Source organism: Eretmochelys imbricata, chromosome 10, assembly GCF_965152235.1.
Source record: "Eretmochelys imbricata isolate rEreImb1 chromosome 10, rEreImb1.hap1, whole genome shotgun sequence".
In the NCBI taxonomy this organism is placed as follows: Eukaryota; Metazoa; Chordata; order Testudines; family Cheloniidae; genus Eretmochelys; species Eretmochelys imbricata.
Genome location: NC_135581.1, coordinates 83,604,104 through 83,624,638, shown reverse-complemented (window position 1 = coordinate 83,624,638; position 20,535 = coordinate 83,604,104). Strand labels below are relative to the sequence as shown.

The 20,535-nt window shown below is 49.4% G+C and overlaps 1 protein-coding gene across 2 annotated transcripts in view; it reads right to left on the bottom strand.

Annotated features, from left to right (window-relative positions):
• The window catches only part of FRMD5 (FERM domain containing 5), an 80,240-nt gene that overhangs the window by 16,682 nt on the left and 43,023 nt on the right, over positions 1-20,535 (bottom strand). For both annotated transcript variants that reach the window (XM_077828083.1, XM_077828084.1), the window contains exons 7-10: positions 15,441-15,529; positions 10,487-10,550; positions 8,079-8,170; positions 659-733 (exon numbers count right to left, since the gene is read on the bottom strand). In XM_077828083.1, the coding sequence (XP_077684209.1) occupies positions 659-733; positions 8,079-8,170; positions 10,487-10,550; positions 15,441-15,529 (320 nt within the window). The remainder of the gene's footprint in view (positions 1-658; positions 734-8,078; positions 8,171-10,486; positions 10,551-15,440; positions 15,530-20,535) is intronic.

The window sequence follows — 20,535 nt, the reverse complement described above, 5'->3', positions numbered from 1 at the left end:
TTCGGTCACATTCTGTTCAATCAGTCCGTCCCACCTCCTGGAATGCCACATCCCCCTTGAGTGGAATTTCATTCTCCTCTGATGAGTAGGATTCTGACCATCAAACAACAGCGGACACTCCAGACTGACGCATGTGTGCGTGAGATCAGAATTTGGCCCAATGTCTCCACACTGTTTGGAGCCTCTTTACACACCTCTAACACTTGGCTGTGTCCCACACTTTGATCGTTCCTTACAGCCTGCTAAAATTCAGCATCTAAACTTCTAAACTTCGGATGCAGGAAGGAACATCACCTTTGAGGAACTGGAATGTTTCAACGCGTTGCTGTATTTTTAAACATCAGCTGCAATTTTTTCTCTCTCACTCTCTCAATTTTTTTTTTTTTTTGGTCTGTTGCGGTGAGAGAGGTGTAAGGGATAAAATTAGGAACAACACGTAGCAAAATAAAACAAAGCCCAAGGAAATATAAAAGGACGGCTAGGTTACTTGGCTACCTGGAAATGCTTTGATACAAAAATCTCCTGCGACAAAGGAGTCTCTTTTCAGTAAGACTTTCAGAAAAGTCTTGTATTTAATGCAGTCAGGAAGCCGCTACATCCACCACCCAGGAGTGTCTGAAAATATATCCAGTAACTGCTACTTACTGTCATTATTTACCTGTATCGGAACCGGCTTCCTTTAAAGAACAAGTTGCTGCTGGATACTGTGCGGACCTGGCTTGACTTCTCCAACCTGAAACAAGACCAAGAACATGGAGAACCCTCCACAAACAGGTCGGGCTGCGGCAGGCCAATGCCTATGGATGCGACACAGCTCGCTGGCCATGTTTTACCAAGAGCGGCAGCCCTGGCCTTTGGGGTGCAGCTGATTCTATTAAAGGATCGACCAGTGCACCCTCAAACGGAGCCCACGACAGACAGCGCCTTCCCTTCCGCGGCCCCTACCACACATTCTCCGCTTCCAACCCCGGGTGGCAGCAGGGAGCGGGATCCTGAAGAACTCGAAAACATCTACACAGGCATTCAGTGAGGGCATTACCAACTGCCATCAAACAGGGAGCGGTTCTGAGCACCCACAGCCCCCAGGGAATCAGGCCCGCTCAGGACCAGCCACTTCAACAGACAGTAACACCCCGTGTTACTTGCAAACGCAGCCCAAAACGTGCCAGTCGGCTCTCCTTGCTCAGAGCCAGCTCCCTCCCCGCATCCCTGGGGGCTGGAGCATGGAACTGACGGCAAACCATTAGGCCATCTGTGAAACAGGGCTCAGCCCTGAGCTGGAGGGAAAGCAGCCAGCCCACATCATTAACCCAGCCCTGAATGGTAAGCATGTAACCCAAGTCCCAGGGACACTGCCCCTCCGGCAGGGTGGGCACAGATAGCCCTTGGGGTCCCTGCAGCCCCACCGCGCTGTGCGGCCGAGAGTCACGCGGGCACGGTGTGACCGGACTGTCCCCACGCCGCAGTCCCCGCCGCAGACGTTCACTAGAAGAGCACACGCTGAAGGCAACTTCGGAGGGGCGTAAGGGCGACGCAGGGACAAGTGGACTGTGAAAGCTGTTCGCCGTGGGGTCGAACCTGCCCTCGGGACAGCGAGTTCTGCTTGCTCAAGCGCATTACAGCCACGCCCGTCGGAAAAGGGCAGATCAGACATGCTGCCAGCTTGCTCCCTGGAGCCCAGGAGCAGACGGGCTGCCGGCTCCGGGTCGCTATGGCACTGCACAGGGGCTGTGTTCTGGTCCGAGCTGGCCGCGGGAGAAGCCCCCTCCCACAGGGGAGCTGTGTAACCACCTCCTCCCACACCTGCCACAGGGGAGCGAGGGTGTGTGGGACCGTCCCCAGGAAGGGAGGGGTGGAGTGGAGCTCCCCTATCCTCCAGGGGCACAAACTGGAGCAGGTCCCCAGCTGCTCTAACAGACCCCAGGGCCCGCTCCCTGCAGCCCTCGCCTCTCAGCTCTGCTCAGGCACAGGGGAGAATCCGGCCCTCTAGTCCCCTCCCCCGCCCCGAGCAAACGTACTTTGGGTGCAGTCTGCTCCCCAGGACCCAGCCCAAGTTACTGCGATGGGATCTCCAGGGACAGGGGGATCCCTCCCTCAGGCCGTGCACACTGCTCCAGCCTCGGGCAGCTGCACACTCTCTGGTCCCATGTTCTCGTCCCACGGCGACAACGGCAGAGGCATTCATGCAGTGCTGGGTGCACCCCCAGGCCTCGCTCACGGAGCCACGCACGGATCTGCACCAACCTTCCAACCCATTCAGCGGAACCGCATGGTCCTGCCACGTCTGGGTCAGTCAGAGGAGCTGGCAGGGTTTGCTCCTCTCAGCAGAGGGGATTCACAATGTTCAACATACCGGCTCTTCGTTCTACTGCCCGTGGCACGAGAGGCAGCCCACACATGGCGCGGGAAAGCCGCACAACTGCCAGGCTTTGCTTTTCTGTTCCATGAAGAGGATTGCCTATTTTGGGGGCGGGGGAGGAGTGGCGACCTTTTGCAGGTTTTTGCCCGCAAGCAGAACTGCTCTTGAGTGAAAAACTGCAAATTCAATACAAGAATCCTGATTTCAGGACATTTCCTGAAAACAGGCAATATGAATGGAGGAGAAATCAACGCCCCCCTCCTGGATCACATATGAACACACAGGAAGTGCCGTCCACGGAGAAAACGGCTAGTCTACAAAATGGCCTGTACAGCAAATAACCCTTTCATTGCGCAGCCGGAGCCTGAGGAGCTGGACGAAGAAACTGTCAGCACTAGCCAGCCTGTCCTCTGGGGGAGTTTATTTGGTTAGTGATGTTTCTATGGCTTCTGCATGTAAATGTCTAGTGAGCTCTGGAACATGCTGCTAGCTTATCTTGTACCAGCGCTTGTCAGGGTAGGGTGGCTTGTGGGACATCCACATACAATGACTCTGACTTGAAATGATTTAACTGTGGACTTTATCTGTGACCTCGATTAACCCCAAACCATCACAGGCAAGGAACTGCGCAGAAGAATGGGCGGACCCCGGGAGTTGCTGAGCAAATGCCGAGACCCTGCAGCTCCCACCGCCTCAGAGAGCATTTGCAGCTGCTTGGCTCCTCCCAGGACTGGGCCCAAATCCGCTCCCAGGACAGCCCTGCTATACATGAAGTTTCGCGGTCGCTGTGATCTCTACGGGAGGGTCCACTGCTTTAGCCCAAAGCTGGTGCACACGCTTTCAGGCAACATCACTTAAGTGTTTTCAAAATGTTCTCCTGATGGAGCTTACTGGAATCGCAGCACAGTACAGAGACACTGGTGCGGTCGCAGGGCAACAAATGCCTTTCCCCGAGCCGCTGGCCTCACCTCTTCTACAGCGCGCAAGGAAGGGAACGCAGCCCTTGTGGGCTCCCTGACACACAGCATATCAGGGCAGGCCTGCCCCTCCTCCTTCCACTACCCCTTCCCTGGGGGAACAAACAACTGTTTTTACTCTACTTAGATCTGGAGCTGATTGAACCTTTGTAGTCAAAACTTTTTTCTGTTGAAGGAGGTGGGTTCTTCCACCTTTTTACTGCCAGAAGCAGGTGGTTACATTTTTCAGGCTTTGTCCATCACAAATGGAAAATGTTCTGTTTTCCACAACTGAACAAACATTGAGTTTTGACAAAAGAACCAGAACTGGGTGAAACAAATTCATGGATATAAATTTTTTCATCCTTTAATTCCAAACAATTTTCACAGAACGTTTGAAATCCATTTTTGAACCAGCTCCAGTTACGATCAGGAACAGCCCTGACCTGGAAACTTAAATCCAACCCTCCCTCCTCACCAAATGTCAGGAATTTGAATTCCCAGGTTCCATCCCATCCCAACAGGTTTGGTTCTGATGCTGATCCAAAGGTGGGAGGCATCTGATTCAGGCTGGAGACAGCATGTGGCCAGCCCAAGATGGCAGAAATCTTACAAGAACAGTTGCTCTCACGCCAGCTGCACCATTCAACGTGGCGTTTAAGAATGTCAGCACCAGCGTCTAACCCCCATCCTGCAAACACTGAGCACACTGATGCACTTATCTGCTCTGAATAGTCCCATTAACCCCCAGAGGTACTCCTACAATCAATGTACGTGAACGGGACTGCTTGTGCCAGTAAGCAGCATGGTTGGCAGAAAGCATGGGCAGGATCAGGCCCCTCATCTAAGGTGGATGAGGATACTGCCTCTTGCTCCAATCCTCTTAAAAGAAAATGGTAACTAGAGATGGGGCAAGGAGCTGTCGCTCTGCAGGGAATCTGCACATCCCATAGCTAGCACTATGTGATAGACTCCAGAAACAGCTCCAGTTATTTGTGGTTTATCCTCGTGCAACAGCAGCTAATGAGGGAGAGGGTGGAGGCAAAGAGCCAGGGCCTTCTGGCTGCCACGTTCCTTTCATTCTCCCGCTCTCAAATTGATCTCACGGATCTTACCAGATGTAACTTTTAGCAGCAGCAGCAGATAGGAGTCTGACACTGACTGAGAATGGTAATGAGACAGAATTCAAAGAGTCGGCCCTCTGAGATATATAACACAATGAGATAAGATAAGTGGCTTACACAGGACAGTAGGCTGGAATGGAAAGGACTGCTAAGAGCTTGAGTTCTAATTATATCTATTCACAACCCTCCAATCATTAATACTGTACCTCCCTCGGCGACCTGCCAAGAACTGGGACAGACACATTTCCTGAACTTTACCCAAGCACCCTAAAGGCCCATTACAATGAGCTGCTCTTTAACCATGGTGCAGCCCTTTGAAAGAGAACCTGGGCTCAGACAGCATCTCCAGCGCAATGAGCGCTCAGAGGAGGGAGACATGGAGGGTCTTTATTCGGTGGTGATGTAGGAATATGAGTAGCCCCTGGCTGTCCACTGGTGGCATTCTGCCACGTTGGGCAGTCACAGATACGTCCAGACACAATGAACACAGGCATCGCACTTCACCATCAGGCCAAGCCAAGAACACTGCACCCCAGGAGACGATTAACAAGATTCTGTGTTTGGTTTCTGTGTGGGCTGAAACTATCCAGTGTATTAAGATACCTACCAGAACCTCTGACTGGGAGGATGCTGAGTACACAGATCACGCACTACCTGGGGAGGCAGCCTGGCACCTTTCTGGATGAGACTTTGGTCAGAAATACATCAGACGCCCTGACGGATGACACCACCTGCTCCTCAGTCATCCCGGGAGAATCCAGCATGACCCTCATTGAGCAGTACACACACACTGCAGCATGAATGAAACCACGATCCATTTTAACGGGTGCGTAACCCACCAACATTATTAGTCGTAACAAAAAGTTGTAATGCAATAGAGCAATTTCATTTCATGTTCACATAACGAGAAACGAAACCTGCTGATTGCAGTATTCCCAAAGAGAATACAGAACACTTTACCTTACATCTCACTGATTACAATAAAACTCATTATAAAGTACAAAACAGTCTATTTTTAAGTAAAACAGAAAGCAGTGTGGTGAAACCAAAATGTTCTATCTGATGTCTTATTGATTTACAGATCAGTGACTTCTTTCATACCCTGATTCTTTCAAGATCAAACTAATTAATCAAAAGAAGAAAGGAACAGAAAACTGACGTGTTTTCCCAAACAAGCATCCCAGAGAGTTCTGGCTTTGTACAGGTGCAACAATTTCTACCCTAAAGGCTTCCCCACTTTTCAGCCCCTCCCTCTCCCTTTTGGAAACAAGGAATGTCTGTCTGGGGTGTTCTGAATTTGGTGACAAAGCACCGTACATTTATATCACAGGACTGTAATTCTTCAAGGATTGCTGAAAGGTTGTATACTGAAAATTTTTGATTTCACCCAAGAAAGCTGACGCAGTACGATCCCTGGTTCTTCCAGCAGCTGTCCAGTCCTCTCCAATGCAATTTCAGAAACTCTCTTTGAGACAAAATTAATGACAAACTCTTGAGTCCTGAGATAACCATGTACAAAAGAGCAATGTGAGATGAACTATCCCAGTGCTTTGCAGTCTGCTCTGAGGAGTTCACTTTACAAACTCCACCATGGGTCATTGGGCGGGAATTAAGTGGTGCACCGGCCTCAGGCTGCCCCTTTGCCTGGGGCTTGTTCCATCAGTGGAAGCTGCCTGCATGCATTCAAGGGCAGAGCTGGGCCGATATCATTTCACAGCGAGGGACCCGAGACTGCAGTTTTTACTGAGAATGAGCATTAAACCCCCACCCGAGACTAGGTCTGTACATTAAAGGCTGTTCTATTTGGCAGGGGTCTGATATGGCTCATCACCATAACAGCTGAGCGCTTCACAATCTTTAATGGATTTTATCCTCACAAGACCCTGCCGCTCCCTATAGTACAGATGGGAACTGAGGCACAGAAAGATTAAGTGACTTGCCCACGGTCAGACAGGAAGTCTGGCAGAATTGGGAACTGACCCCGGGTTTCTGAAGTCCCATGCTAGTGCTCTGATCCCCAGACCATCCTTCTTTCCCTATTCAGAAGGGAGAAGGGCTTGAAGTGTCCGATCATGGTCAGGAACATGTTTCTTTCAGTTCTTCCCTCTGAGCTGCATTTGCATTAGATGCCTCAAACTTTCTGATACATAAACTCAATACAAAAAGGAGAGATGCCATGGGCCCGATTCTCTGTCCTTCCAAGACCCTTCATGGTGCTGGGCTTAAAGCGACCGTCGGGCAGGAAATGAGGACTCTTCAACTACTGGAGATGTCTTGGATAGCACAGGGTAGGGGTGGGGACCAGGGTGTGCTGGGCTCTGGAGATCCCAGCTAGTGGAGTGGGAAAAGGGAAGCTGTTTCACTTTTTGCCAGGGGCCGGTCCACCCACCAGCACCCCCACGGTCAGTGGCTTGGAGTCACCGAAGCCCCAGCCCCTGTCTCCAGGTGTGCGGGGCACACCTCTGGCATGCTGTGGATCTGGCCCATCGTTATAAGCCAGGACGTGCCTGATCTCTCTGCACTGGTGAGGTTTAGCGCTGTATTTGCTGTAGCTGAGCCCTCAGAGGCAGGCTCTAGCAACGCATGGGTCGTGACCCCAATCTGGGTTGCCAGAATGTGTCAGAGGGTCCCCTGGGAAGCCGGGTCCTGCCCCCAGAGGGGTGGGAGGACATGGGCTGGGGGGTTGCAGTGCCTACTCTCCGCTGGCGGCTCCTGTAGCTCCGGTCCTGCAGGGCAGGCTGGGCTCAGCTCCCCACTCCAGGGGGTCACAGTGCTGCTCAGATTTGACCCAGGCAGCCTTTGTCGTGATGATGGGGTGGGGGGGGAGCCAGGCCAGACTTGATCTCTATCAGCTGTTTAGTGTTAAAGTTTTAATCTCCAAACAATTAAAGTTTTAATTTCCTGCTTAAACTTTTACAACTAAGCAATTAGCCATGGAAGTTTTAAATGCTAAGCACTTGGCTGCATTCCAGAACCAGGAAGGGGGCAGGGACGCTCCCAGTCTGGTGCGTAGGCACCCACGGCAGACCTGCTAATCATTATTTTTTTTTTAATTAGATGCTCTCATGCCCTGTGACACATGAGGCAACCGAGGTTGTCCACGTCCGTCTGTCGAGGGCCACGTTCCTTGCTCCATTACAGTCTATTTCCGTGACAGCAACATGGTATTTGTATACGTCATCTGTTGTCCGCCTCTTTTCTGTCTTCCACCAGGTCTAAAGCTTGTCCAAGAATACATTTTGCCTGAGGCATCCTAAGCTACCAGCGTGTCCCTCAGGTGGCGGATGAGGGAACCCCATACACAGTATGGGCTGTTCCAAATGTATTGAATAAGGAGCCATGGACCTATGGGGTTGTGTGTCAGGCTCACCACTCACCCACATGAAAAAAAAGACACAGCTATGGAAACCCCTCTGAAATCTGCTAAGATTTAGCAGAGCAGGGCTCCTTTCCTCCAGGCCTTAGCAGAGGGAGGTGAGTGACCTGGGTGGAGGCATGGAAGGAGTTGGTTTGGATCTGGATCGGATTCTGTGCTGCCTTGATGCTATAATCACATGTTCATACAAGGCCTGTTGCTACAAGCCCACAGAAAACGTACAGTACAAAAAATTAAAAACTCCTAATAATCTTTGTACTTACTTGTAAAAAGCTTGGTTTTCTATCCCACATTTCCAGAGATGCTTGCATGCTTCTGGTGTTGGAGCAAAATAAGTAAGAGCAATTTTCTTTTCCTACAAAAAATTCCACATGGAAACAACTGAGTGTGGTTAGCAGGTGGCATTTTTACAATCTGCAGGGCAGCTGAAACTAAAGCAACTCATTTATTACACAGCAAACCTTCAAGACTCACCACAATACATGGAAACATGTATCTGACTGACTGATCCTACTGGAAATATGTCTGATTTCCACTGGTAAAGACCCAATTAACTGATGCTTGGTTCATCCATATTCCTGTGTATCCAAAAATATATATTTTAAAAATTCACAGGGATTAGCTAACTCTCTCTCATGTGCTGTACCGTACTTAACCCATTTCAAAATCGAAGTGTGCACACTCATTTAGATAATCAGGTCCGACTGGGATGGGCAGGGCTAACACGTAGCCCTCAGAAATAACACCCCCAAAATGCAGTGTGAAGCCCTGCCCTGAGCAGATGATATAGATATTGAACTGGATGCCCTCCAAGAGATACCTGAATGTTCTGACCCTTGTATATGTAAGCAGAGTCAGGATGAGCTCTACCCTGACATCTGGTGGCGAATTATGGCAAGTTGCGGAAAAGAACTTCAGGGGCTGATTTTGTTTGCATAGGCACACCCACCCCGCCTACCATGAGCCCACAGCAGCCCAAATGGTCACTTTGGCTGCTGTGGGATCCCCAGTTTCTCTATTATTGGGGCAGGAAGAATAAAGTGTTTTTACCCTGATTATGTGAATCAAGGACAGTGGAACTGTTTTATGACGGAGCGACTCACCATCAACTAAGTAGCACTCACTAGACAAGGGACATGGGTTCCAAAACCTAGTGAATTGAGAGAGGCTGGGGACAGGTATAACTTAGATAATTTTTTCACTTCAAGGTCCAAGAGATACAGACAAGATTTTCATCTCAAGCCCAAAAACATCAAGATACTTGGATAGGCCAAGAGACTACTTACACTTGATCTTAGCTCATAGAGCCGAGAAGCGATATACTTGGTGGCACGGGCCTCTGGTGAGGGCCCTAAATGCCAATTGCACCTTCTCCTCTCTCCACTGTGGAATATCAGAGCTAGTTTTGATTCCATTAGGAGTCTAGTCACAGGCTGCTGAGCTGAATTCACTTTGGGCCAATGGTGCACCAGCACTGAGGCTCCCTTACTACAAGCTGAAATCACTAAAGAGCTAAAATTACTAAGAGCTGAAATCACTGAGTGCTGTGTTAAGTAGTGGGGGCGGGGGCGGGGGCTGAAGATATATTGCCAGATGGCTGGAGCAGCTCACCGGACAGCTGGTGGAGCGAAGCAGTTTGTGGGACAGCTGGCAGAGCAGAGTGGAGGCCCATGGAGAGGCGGAGCAGTCAGCTTTGGACCATGTAAGGTGCCCCTTAACCCCCCCCATTTCCACCCAGCCTGGGAGGTAAAACTCTGCAGATAAACGTTCAAACTCTGGGGCTGCACTGACCATGGGCAGAGACTGTTGGGTTGTTGTACTTTTGGGACTTTGGGTGACTTTTGGTTTGCTGGACTCAAGAACCCAAGGGAAAGGACACAGCCCAATTTGCTTGGGGTGGGTTTTTGCTCATGGTTTGTGTTAGGAATCCTGTTGGTGGTGTCTCCCCAACATAATGCCACATTGTTTCTCTCTGTTATTAAAAGGCTTTTGCTACACTCAGACTATGTGCTTGCGAGAGGGGAAGTATTCCCCCTTGGAGGCGCCCAGGGGTGGCGGTGGTGGTATATATTTGTCACTGGGTGGGGGCTCGAGCCGGTTTTGCACGGTGTTATTGGAATGGATCCCCTAGATACTGAACCCGGCCCTTGTTGCTGCCGACTCTGACGGGCAGGAGGGCTACACACAGATGCCCGACCACTGGACTGCACTGGTTTGGGACCCGGAATGCCTACACCTGAATGTCAGAGGGCTGCCGTCGGTCTGAAAGGCCATTTCGTTTGCCACTGCCAGATCTGTGTATATTTTTTAAATACGTGTCATAACCTTCATTTCTATTTTGTAAGTAAGGGCTGGATCCTGCTTTCCTTGGAGCCAACAGAGATCAGACCTTTACTGTGTGATTACAGGAGAAGGCTGCAAAAGCAGGAATAAAGTAGTTATTACTTAGTCCTGCGTGGAGTGCAGGGGACTGGACTAGATGACCTGCTGAGGTCCCTTCCAGTCCTACGCTTCTCTGATTCTAGGATTAAATGCAGCATCGTAGGTCGGTAACAGACTTCTGGAGCTGTGTTTATTTTTTCTACCAGGCACAATAGCAAATGTTTAATATTTGAGGCAGAAGTAAAGACTGTACCTAGTGAGCCCTGACATGATGAGAAAATCCACTCACCTCTTTCTGACTTACATATAAACAGAATGTCTTTCCTTCGAATTTCATTTTGGCTACCTCGTTCCTAAAATTACAAAACCACATATGTAACAGACATGTTGCTCATCACCCATATCACTGTCATTAATGCAGAACCCACACACAGTGGAATTGGATCCGGTAATATGCACAAATCAAGCCAAATTGTTTGTATGAAACGCAAAGTTAATCAATAGACTATTTTCAGAACAGTAGTTGGAACAGCCTCAAAGCCATATTTTTCAGTTCGTCCGAAGTGTAACATAGTGACAAGAGGACTCCTGGCTCAAAGACAGTGGCTGGAAAGGGGAACGTCTCGGGATGGAATGTGACTCGCAGGGGAACGTCCAGGAGTCGTCTGAGAACTTTGCTTATATATGTGCATTATCTGGATGAAAATATCAAATGTAAGATACCACACTGAGCTGATGAGGCCAAAATTTGAGATACAGCGAAGAATGAGGAACAATGCAACCAGATTCAGAGGGTCTGGGGGGTCTTTCAGGTGACTGGGCCAATACATGGACAATGCAGTTTAATGTAGACAAATGTAAAAAATAATAAGTCTGGGGCAACAAACCAAATATAGAGAGTACATATTACATGGAACAGTCATGCAGCGTACTGACCGGGAAAGGGGTTTAGGGGTTATTGTAGAAAAATCCTTGAAGCCATCAGCCCAGTGTGTGGCTGCAGTAAAAAAGGCAAACAGGATACTGGGATGCATCAACAGTGGGATAGAATACAAAGCAAGAGAAGTGATACTGTAACTGTACATTGCATGGGTTAGATCTTAGCTAGAACACTGCGTTTGGTTTTAGTCACCCTTTCAAAGGAAAACACCATTGCCCTGGAGAGGGCAGAGTTCAGAACGCCTAGAGTTAACCTACTGGCAGCATTTAAGAGGACTTTCTCTTTTTCTGCAGCAGAAATATCCATCTGCCAAGAGACTTCCTCCGTTTAACAGATACTGTGTGTACCTGTGAGATACGTGGTGTTTGCATTTACATTGCATTTTCATTTCTGTTTATGGCATTTTCCAGACTGCTTACCAATTAATGCTTAAGAGCATGAATATTCTGTGTTTGTGACACACTTCCAGTGGTTCATGCAACAGGCCAACCAGGCAAAATGTACCCTTTGCACCAGCAAATCTGCTTCTGTGCACAACCCGGGTAGCTGCATGTCTAACCAGGCATTCACAAACCTCATTACCAGGATTTGTGTATGCAGTCGTCTGTCTACACATGCTACGTAGGGCTTTGCAAATACAGAAAATACGCATGCAATTTGTGGGAGTCATCAACTGCTGGCATCTTTAAAAACCCACAGGTGCACACTACATGAACCCAATCCTGCATCCACAATGCCCATTGAAATCAATGGAAATGCTCGATGTGCAAGAAATGCAGGATAAGCCCTATAGATCTCTAGAGTATCTAAAGGGTTAAGCTGGCAAGAAGCCCCATTTTTGAGACCAGCCACAGTGTAAGCTCACTGCCATCACCAACACTGGGCAGCTCTGCAGAAAGATTTTAACCAAATATGATGATCCCACATTTTAAGAAAAGTTCTCATAAAGGAAAGGCTAAAAAGACTGAGCCTGTTTTCGTTTACGAACAGTCATGGTCAGGGTGCCCTGAAGTGCCCCAGCTCTCTCCAGTAAGATTAACCAGTTTAACCCACACAATGTTAAACCAGTTCAAGCTAATTCCTGGCCAGGGTACATGGAGCCAATGCGGGTTTAAATAAAGTTGGGGCACAACAATTTAGCCTCTGTCTAGTCACAGTTTGGCCCCATTCATGCACAGTGGCCAAACCATCTCTAAGCCTAATTAGCTCAAACCCGTTTAAAACAATGCTTTGAATCGGTTCTTCAAACATGGTTTCAGCTGTGGGGCCAAAGTGGAACAGAATAAACTCCTCACCCTAAAGGGAGAGACAATCTAAAAGGAATTTACAACTAACAGTTAATTGGCAAATTCGTTTCACTTCGATTCCCATGTCCTGTCCTCACATGCCCCGTGTATCATGGTATATATAGGCGAGCTGCTGTGTACCATACACTAAAATATGCAGTTACTCTGGGCAGGGGAAACACTTGTATATTTCCCTTTGCGGGGGGATGAAAAGAGCAAGTTACACAAACTCTCCTTTTGGGGAGAGGAGGAGGCAGGTGAAAGGGGGAAGCAAAACCTGCCAGAAAAAGAGATGTGCCCAGATCCCAAGCTGAACACATGCTGAGCATGAGTCCCACACAGTCAGACCCCATCACATTATTATTATTAACCATCCAGGCACCTTCGAATAATCCCATAACCGTAGACCCATGCCATGTTCATAAATAGATCAACCAAGCCTCCTACTCTGCCACCAGTTGATTGATGCAGCTGACAGACAGTTACTATGATCTTTGCACAAGACAGAGAATGGGGAAGGGAGATTCTGAAAGCGTCGAGGAAATGCACACTATCCAGTGCACGACCGTAATTTACGGCAGAATTTAGCCTCCTCCATTTAAAGGAAACATGTTGCAATAGGCTCCCTATTAGATTTATTGTTCCTTTTAAATCATGTGAATTTGTAGTCACTGAAGAGGCCGTACTGAGCCTCAGTAAAACAGCATGACATTATTATTAAGAAATATACTCTGATTTTATAAATACACGAAATAAGAGGGCAGTAAGAACGGTATCAAGCACGTCCCATGTGCAAAGTGCTGCGTGAACATGGCCAACTCACCATCATGCTGCAGAGCTGTCTGGTCACCACTGGAACACCTTGCAGTTAGTTCATCGCATGAGCAGTCAGGAATCATGCACAAAATACTAGTGCAATCGGGCTAACGTGCGCTGGGGTTTATGGATGTGAGGAGATGATCTTTGTTCCTGGTGAGATTCTGTTTGGCAGCATCCCAAATATGTTTCTCTTTCTTTCATGTGTATGGTGTGAAATTCACCCCAGCCAGGAAAATCCCAGGAGGTACCTATCTCCATCCTTAAGTTACTCCATGCCTTCAGAAATCTGCCTCTTCAGCCCCAGTTCAATTGCCCAGCAAAGGACAAACCTTCTCCCCAGCAGGAGTCGCTCATCTGGCCACTAAGGGGTCTATGCCGGGGCAAGCAGGAAGAACTCCTCTTCCCCAACACTAGATTCTCACTTGGTTTGGGAATGCACCAGAGGCCCTGGCATAGCAGCAAATCCTCTGGCCCATTACAGGGGACTCTGCTCCCTCTCAGCTGCATTCTAAAACCCTGCTCAGCCGGCCAAATGCACAGTGGAAATGCATCAGTTCTGCTACCCAGGCTGCAAAGAGAAATGCACGATTTCCTCTAAGGTCCTAGAGGAGGCTGCTGCCAGTGATACAAAGGGCAGGACCTCTGCCCTGAGGGGAATTTAGCCCACTGCACATATTGAGGGTGCAGAAACATGGATTCATTTACACTGTGGATGAGGTGGAAAGTAGGTACCTGTATATGGAACTGGCTGTAAATTGTCCCCTGATATAAACACCTTCCACAGGCTGTTACAAAGCTGCACATCTCACATATCAAATGGGCAGAATAGGCCAACTGATGAGATGCCAGGGTCAAGACACACAAGTTTGTGCCTGTGATTGGAGATGACCCAGAGAATATTTAAAAAATGGGACAGTGCCTATCAGGCCATCAAAGCAGAAAGTGCAGTGGTGTATGAGACAGACATTTCATGGGAAGAAACATCAAGGGGTTGAGAGAGAAAGCAGGAAGGTGGCAGTGAGACAAGCTTAAGGGTCTCTGACAAGCAGTCTAGGCCCAAAATGTGACCTCCCTCACTCAAGAGACAGCCCAATCTCCATGACTACTGCAGGACAAGCCACCCCTCAAACCTTCATCGGTGAGAAAGGAGGAGAGGTCTTTTTGTTCTCTTCCTAGTTATCGACACACTCAAAGACCTGTGGCTTGTTACTGTGCTTGGAGTGAACATGCAACTAACGCTCATGACCTGTCCACACCCGCCGACTAACCCTTCACATAAGGGGGTCTTGGAGACAGTCAGCTCTCAGTGACACTGTGGTAAAGCTGGAGTGACTCCAGATTTAAAAGGAGTTATTCTAATTGACATAAGTATTATTGAGATTGGAATCTGGCTCAATTAATATAAATATTTCTAAATACGTTTTTAACAAATGAAATTGCTAGCAACAGTTAACCCGGGGGTAACATCCTTATGGGCACAGGACTATCCTCACACAGCACTGATGGTCTTGTTTTGCTCCTCCAACCATCCCGAACTAGCCTCTCTCTTCTTTTTCCCAACAGGGAATTCCAACCACTATTCTTGGCAATAACAATGTAAGAACATCAGAATGGCCAGACTGGGTCAGACCCAAGGTCCATCCAGCCCAGTGTCCTGTCTGCCGGCAGTGGCCAGCGCCAGGTGCCCCAGAGGGAATGAAAAGAACAGGGAATCATCGAGTGATCCATCCCCTGCTGTCCAGTCCCAGCTTCTGGCAGTCAGAGGCTTACGGACACCCAAAGCAATTCCACTTGTCAGTGCCGTTTGTTGGACTAGTAGCTTTTATACTCCCCAGTGAATTTTAATGTCTTCATAGAAGACGCTGTGAATGGGATTTTCAAATGCACTTGGTATTAGCTTAACTCTGCTTCCATTTTCGTCAGTAGGAGTTTTCCCACTGATGCCAACGGGAGGGAAGTTAGGTCAATGCAGAGCTCTTTTCAAAATCTAACCCTACCGCTCAAGTAGCATGCCTACTATTTATCACATGCCACGGCTATATTGGCGGAAACACAGCTAGTGCTATGCTTTATCCTCGTCCTTTGGATACATTTCTTATTGTTGCAATCAAGAGAAATAATATAGTGAGTTACCAGCGCTTGATAAAAGCATCTTAAACAAACAAACACTAGAACGGGCTGAAATTGGGGGAACTCACCATTTGATGAAGTGAATTCTCTTGTTTCCCTGCAGAACAACAAAACCAAAGGGAGTGAAGGCCAAAAATGCCGCATTTCCTGACACATCCTGCAACACAAGAAGATCTCATCAAAACGCTGCAGCGCCAGCAAAGTTTACACGTCAATAGCAACACTCAGTCCTGAATACGGTGGGGTAATGAATCTTCCCTCTTAAATTACGCCAACAGAACAGTTCCTGGCAGCCTTATCTAGACCGTGACATCCTGCCTATAGACGGGAATCTGCAGGAGCACAAAAAACACAACTCGCCCAGCAGAATATACAATACAACTCTCGGACCTGTGGGACTACTGATTTACTGTCTAGCGCTAACCAAGGAAGAAAGCTCCCACGTATCACCGAGTCTCCTTCTTAAACCTGAAAACCTTAAATTGTTAGTGGCACAGATCTGAGCAGCACGTACAAAAGGTCCAGCTGGCCAGAATCAAGACATTTTTAAAAGCAGTGACTAGTGTCATGGACAGTGCGAGTCAGCAGTTTAATTTAATCATAATGTTTAGGCTCTAGTGAAGGGAACATTAATTGTCTTGGCACTTGTGGAAAAAAACATGCGTCAATTTTTTAAAATATTACGCGCAGCAGTGGGCGCTGTGTAGGTAAGACTGGAGGTTTCTTTCTTTTATAAACTGGATTTTCAACCCTCGCCCTAGCCTAAGTTCCCTGGCGCAGCAGGCTATTAAGGGCCGCGCAGGTGCGCAGCGGGGAGAAATGCCTCTCCCCCAGCCCCACCGGAGCTGCTGCGGCACGGAAAGGCACCTCTCCCCTAGCCCCGGGCTGCTGCGGCGAGAGAGGGCTGGGGGGAGTCCTCTCTCTCCACCACAACCCCGGGGCAGCCTGCACCCCAAATCTCTCATCCACGGTCCCACCTCAGAGCCTGCACCTCCAGCCAGAGCCCTCACACCCCCCACCCCGCACCCCAACCCTCTGCTCTAGCCCGGAGCCCCCTCCCACACCACAACCTCCCCCATCCCCGGCCCCACCCCAAAGCCCACAGCCCCCTGCACTCCAACCCTCTGCCCCAGCCGAGCCCCCTCCCACACTCTGAACCCTTCAGCCCCACCCCCGCCACTCATCACCTCCATATTGGTGCACATAACAAAATTCATTCCGCACATGGGCGTAAAAAGTCAAAGGGAACATTGGCCCTAATTTCTTTAAAAAGACCCTCATCTGACTGTAATTTTGTATGCCGCACGTCATCTCAAGGTACAGGCTTGCTGGGAAGTTTGGTAAAAATCAGACAGAGTTTTGAAACTGGTGTTCTGGAACGTTCTGAACACGTGGCTCGAGTTCCCTTCTTTTCTGTATGTGACCACATTTCTTGGTTCAGAGAAATACGACGTGGCCTTAATGGAAGGCAGAATCTAACCCAGTGAGGTGCTTCTGCGTACAACAGACGGTCTGAATTATCAGCATTCAAAATGTTCCCTATATGTTTCCTCATCTGACAATGAACCACCACATCGTCTGTCATTCATGATCATTAAGGCTGCAATTTAGTCATGGATTCCGTGACTTCCAAACACCTCAGTGACTCCAGCCAGCACCGGCTGGGAGATGTGGGGAACCCCACAGCTCCTGGCCACAGCGGGTGGCAGGGAGGATCCCCACCGCTGCCAGCCACCACGGGCAGCAGGGGCACCCCCATAGCTCCCGCTTCTCCTGGCCGCTGCAGGGGGCAGGGGGGACCCCCGCAGCTCTCAGGTGCCACAGGTGAGATCCCTGCTGCTCCCGCCACTCCTGGAAGCTGCCGGAGGCAGGGGGAACCCCCTCTGCTTGGAACTGCCAGCGGAGGGGGACCCTGAAGCTCCCAGCCCCACCGCAGCTGCCCAAACCCCCCATTTTGTCACAGATATTTTTAGTAAAAGTCAGGGGCAGGGAATGGGCTTCTGTGAATTTTTCATTCTCGCCTGTGACCTGTCCGTGACTGTTACTAAAAATATCTGTGACAAAACCTTAGCATTAATGATTATGAATGCTGACAGATGTAGGCAGGCAGAGGTAGGTCCCAGTTTTTGTTGTTTAGGCTGCTGGTATGGAATAGAAATGGAGGGACTAGAAATGGCGGGTTAGCAGAGAGAAATGCTGAGAGTAGGAATCTGGGGGAAAGGAGTTTGTGGAGGAGTTTAAAGGAGTGGAATTTCTGATGATCTGTGTGAATTACAGACAGTGCTGATGTTTCTGACACACTGAAATAGCTCATAATAGTGCTGTCACCGTGCGAATGCTCTGACAAAGAAGGAGCTGCCCTGTACACGTCTGAGCGCCGTGTGTTGGCCTGGCTAGTGGGATGGGGTTTGCTGTACGAATTCATTTGGGGGGTGGGGGTCTGTCTGGATACAGACAGAAAGGAGAAGAATGGCTCCAGATAGCCACCTAACAATGGCCAGAACTATTCGCTTTGATGGCTCTGTCTCCATCTCTGGCCAGTCTCCGAGACAGGCTCAGCCAGGGACTACCCAGGCCCTGCAAACACAGGAAAGCAAAGAACTCAGGTGGGTTTTACAAGGAGCACATCTGACTGCTCAAACGCCATGTCACACTAGCAGAAAATGTATGGCACTCTAACGACACCAGCTAATGCACCCCTGGGATAAGTTGACTTTGAAATCTTTAGATCTAATTAAATAAATAGCATATAATTTATTCAGTGCATAACCAACAACTTATTATCTCAGCAAACAACGAGGGGCGAATGTTAAGATTAGACCGGGGGTGTAACTAGCTATCTTCTGAGATGTCATGAGCTGTAACCTCTACTTCCATCCAACGCAGAAGAGGATTTCTCTATCCTCAGCCGCAGCAGCTGAATATTTGCAAAAGCTCCCAAATTAGAGGCTCTATCGTTCCACCTCTTCGAACCCCAGGCATTTACTGATGCTATAGGACGTCATGGTTACATTAGGAGGGTCGCATCTGGTTTTTAGACACGTTACTTAAAACATGACCGTTTCTTTGGCGTATTTAAGAACTATCAGGCAACTGCTAGAGAGACAAGGTAGATGAGGTAACACACAGACCTCAAAAGCTGGTACCTTCCTGCAAAGGAAGCTGCTTCAACGAAAGATATGACCTCACCACCTGGTCTCTCTAATGTCCTGGGACCGACAGGGCTGCACACTGCACCTGGAGACAGCCATCTGTGAAAGCCTCGGGTGTAAAACATGTACACCAAGGATCCATGAAGGGGAAAAAATTAATAGTTGCCAATATACCACCACTCAGATCAGACTCCGTTGGCCAATACCACTTTCTTTAAATGCAAAATCAAAATCAAAGCTACTTTTTAAAATTCTGCATAAGAGTGTAGTTGTTAACTCAAAAGAGGCCCAGAGCCCTTTAATTGCTGAATGAGAGCAGGCAGCTGCTGACAGCTCCTTGGTGACAGTTTTCCCTGACATTGTAACTGCTACCAAATATCCACGGATCTCTGTTTGGGGTCTCGGCAGCACAGGAACTTAAAAGAAGGCGCAGACTTTCCTTTGGCTTCAAATCTACACCACAGCAAGTGAGAGAGGACCATCACCATGCCTTCACCCGAGCTACTCCTCTTACACAACACTACACTGTTACCCCTTCTTGACACAGCTGAGACTTTTGCGGGCTAGCCGTGCTCACAGATGGGTTATCCTGCCATCCGCTGGCATCTTTCACTCATTGCAAGACAATGTCAGAGACGGGCCTATGGATCTCCTCGCCCTGGAACCTGGGGGAGCTCGGAATCTGGATCTGAATTTTTGGCCTTACTACAAAACCTCATAACCACGTATAATCAGCAATTACTGCAGCTGTCACTAAGCTCTCACTTTTTTAATATCAAACCTGGAAGGCCTCCTATTGGCACACAGTGCATAGAAATGAAACCATTTTTCATTCTAATCAAAAAGCTCTCAATGGACAGTACTAATTGCTTCTTGAAATCGCGGGCAGGCTTCAGCGCAAGACAATCCTTGTGCCAAGCTCAGAGAGAGATGGTGCTATTGGGGTGAAAGTTGGACAAAAGATGATCATGATTGCAGCATTATAGGCTCATGTAGGCACTGTGTGGTCCAGTTATTTAGGGCATTATTTTTTATTGGACAGATCACCTCTAAATGCCTCTACAAACAAGAGCTTCAGAGTGTAATTAGAGAACGGCATGGGGCGACCTCAGGCAAATAACACAGTGGGTTTGAGAACAGCTGACTATCCCTCACAAAAATCCCAGACACTGTGGCATATGATCATTAAAGGCCATATGATCCCCAACACAGGACAAACCCACATGGGAGGAGCGAACATCATGAGTCTCCGGCGCACTGGTTCATTGGCAGGGCTGTGTATACCGCCCCCCACATCCCTTGGAGGTACACACGTGACCCTCATCACTGTTCTGTCCGAACCCTGATATCACACCTAGGGTTGCCCCACGTTCCATAGAGCAGTGGTGCCCAACCTTGCCCCTCACGCCCCCCTTACCAGTAGTGGAATCTGTCCGTGCCCCCCGTTACTACACAGTTGGCTCAGCAGAGGAGCTTGGGCTGAAGACGAAGCTGGGGGCAGAACTGGGATGGGGAAGGAGCTAGGGCTAGAGGGGGCACGAGGGCAGAGCTGGGCTACGGGTGGAGCTGGGCTGGGTGGAGCAGGGGGAGGGGTGGAGCTGCAGCTGGGGGCGGAGCTGGGCTGGGTGGAGCAGGGGGAGGGGTGGAGCTGCAGATGGGGGCGGACCTGGGCTGGGTGGAGCTGGACTGTGGTGCAGCAGGGGGCGGCGGGGTGCTGGGCTGGGGGCGGAGCTGGGCTGGGTGGAGCAGGGGGAGGGGTGGAGCTGCAGATGGGGGCGGACCTGGGCTGGGTGGAGCAGGGGGAGGGGTGGAGCTGCAGTGGAAGGTGGAGCTGGGCTGGGTGGAGCAGGGGGAGGGCTGGTGCTGGGCTGGGGGCGGAGCTGGGCTGGGTGCAGCAGGGGGAGGGGTGGAGCTGCAGCTGGGGGCGGAGCTGGACTGTGGTGCAGCAGGGGGAGGGGTGGAGCTGCAGCTGGAGGCGGAGCTGGGCTGGGTGGAGCAGGGGGAGGGGTGG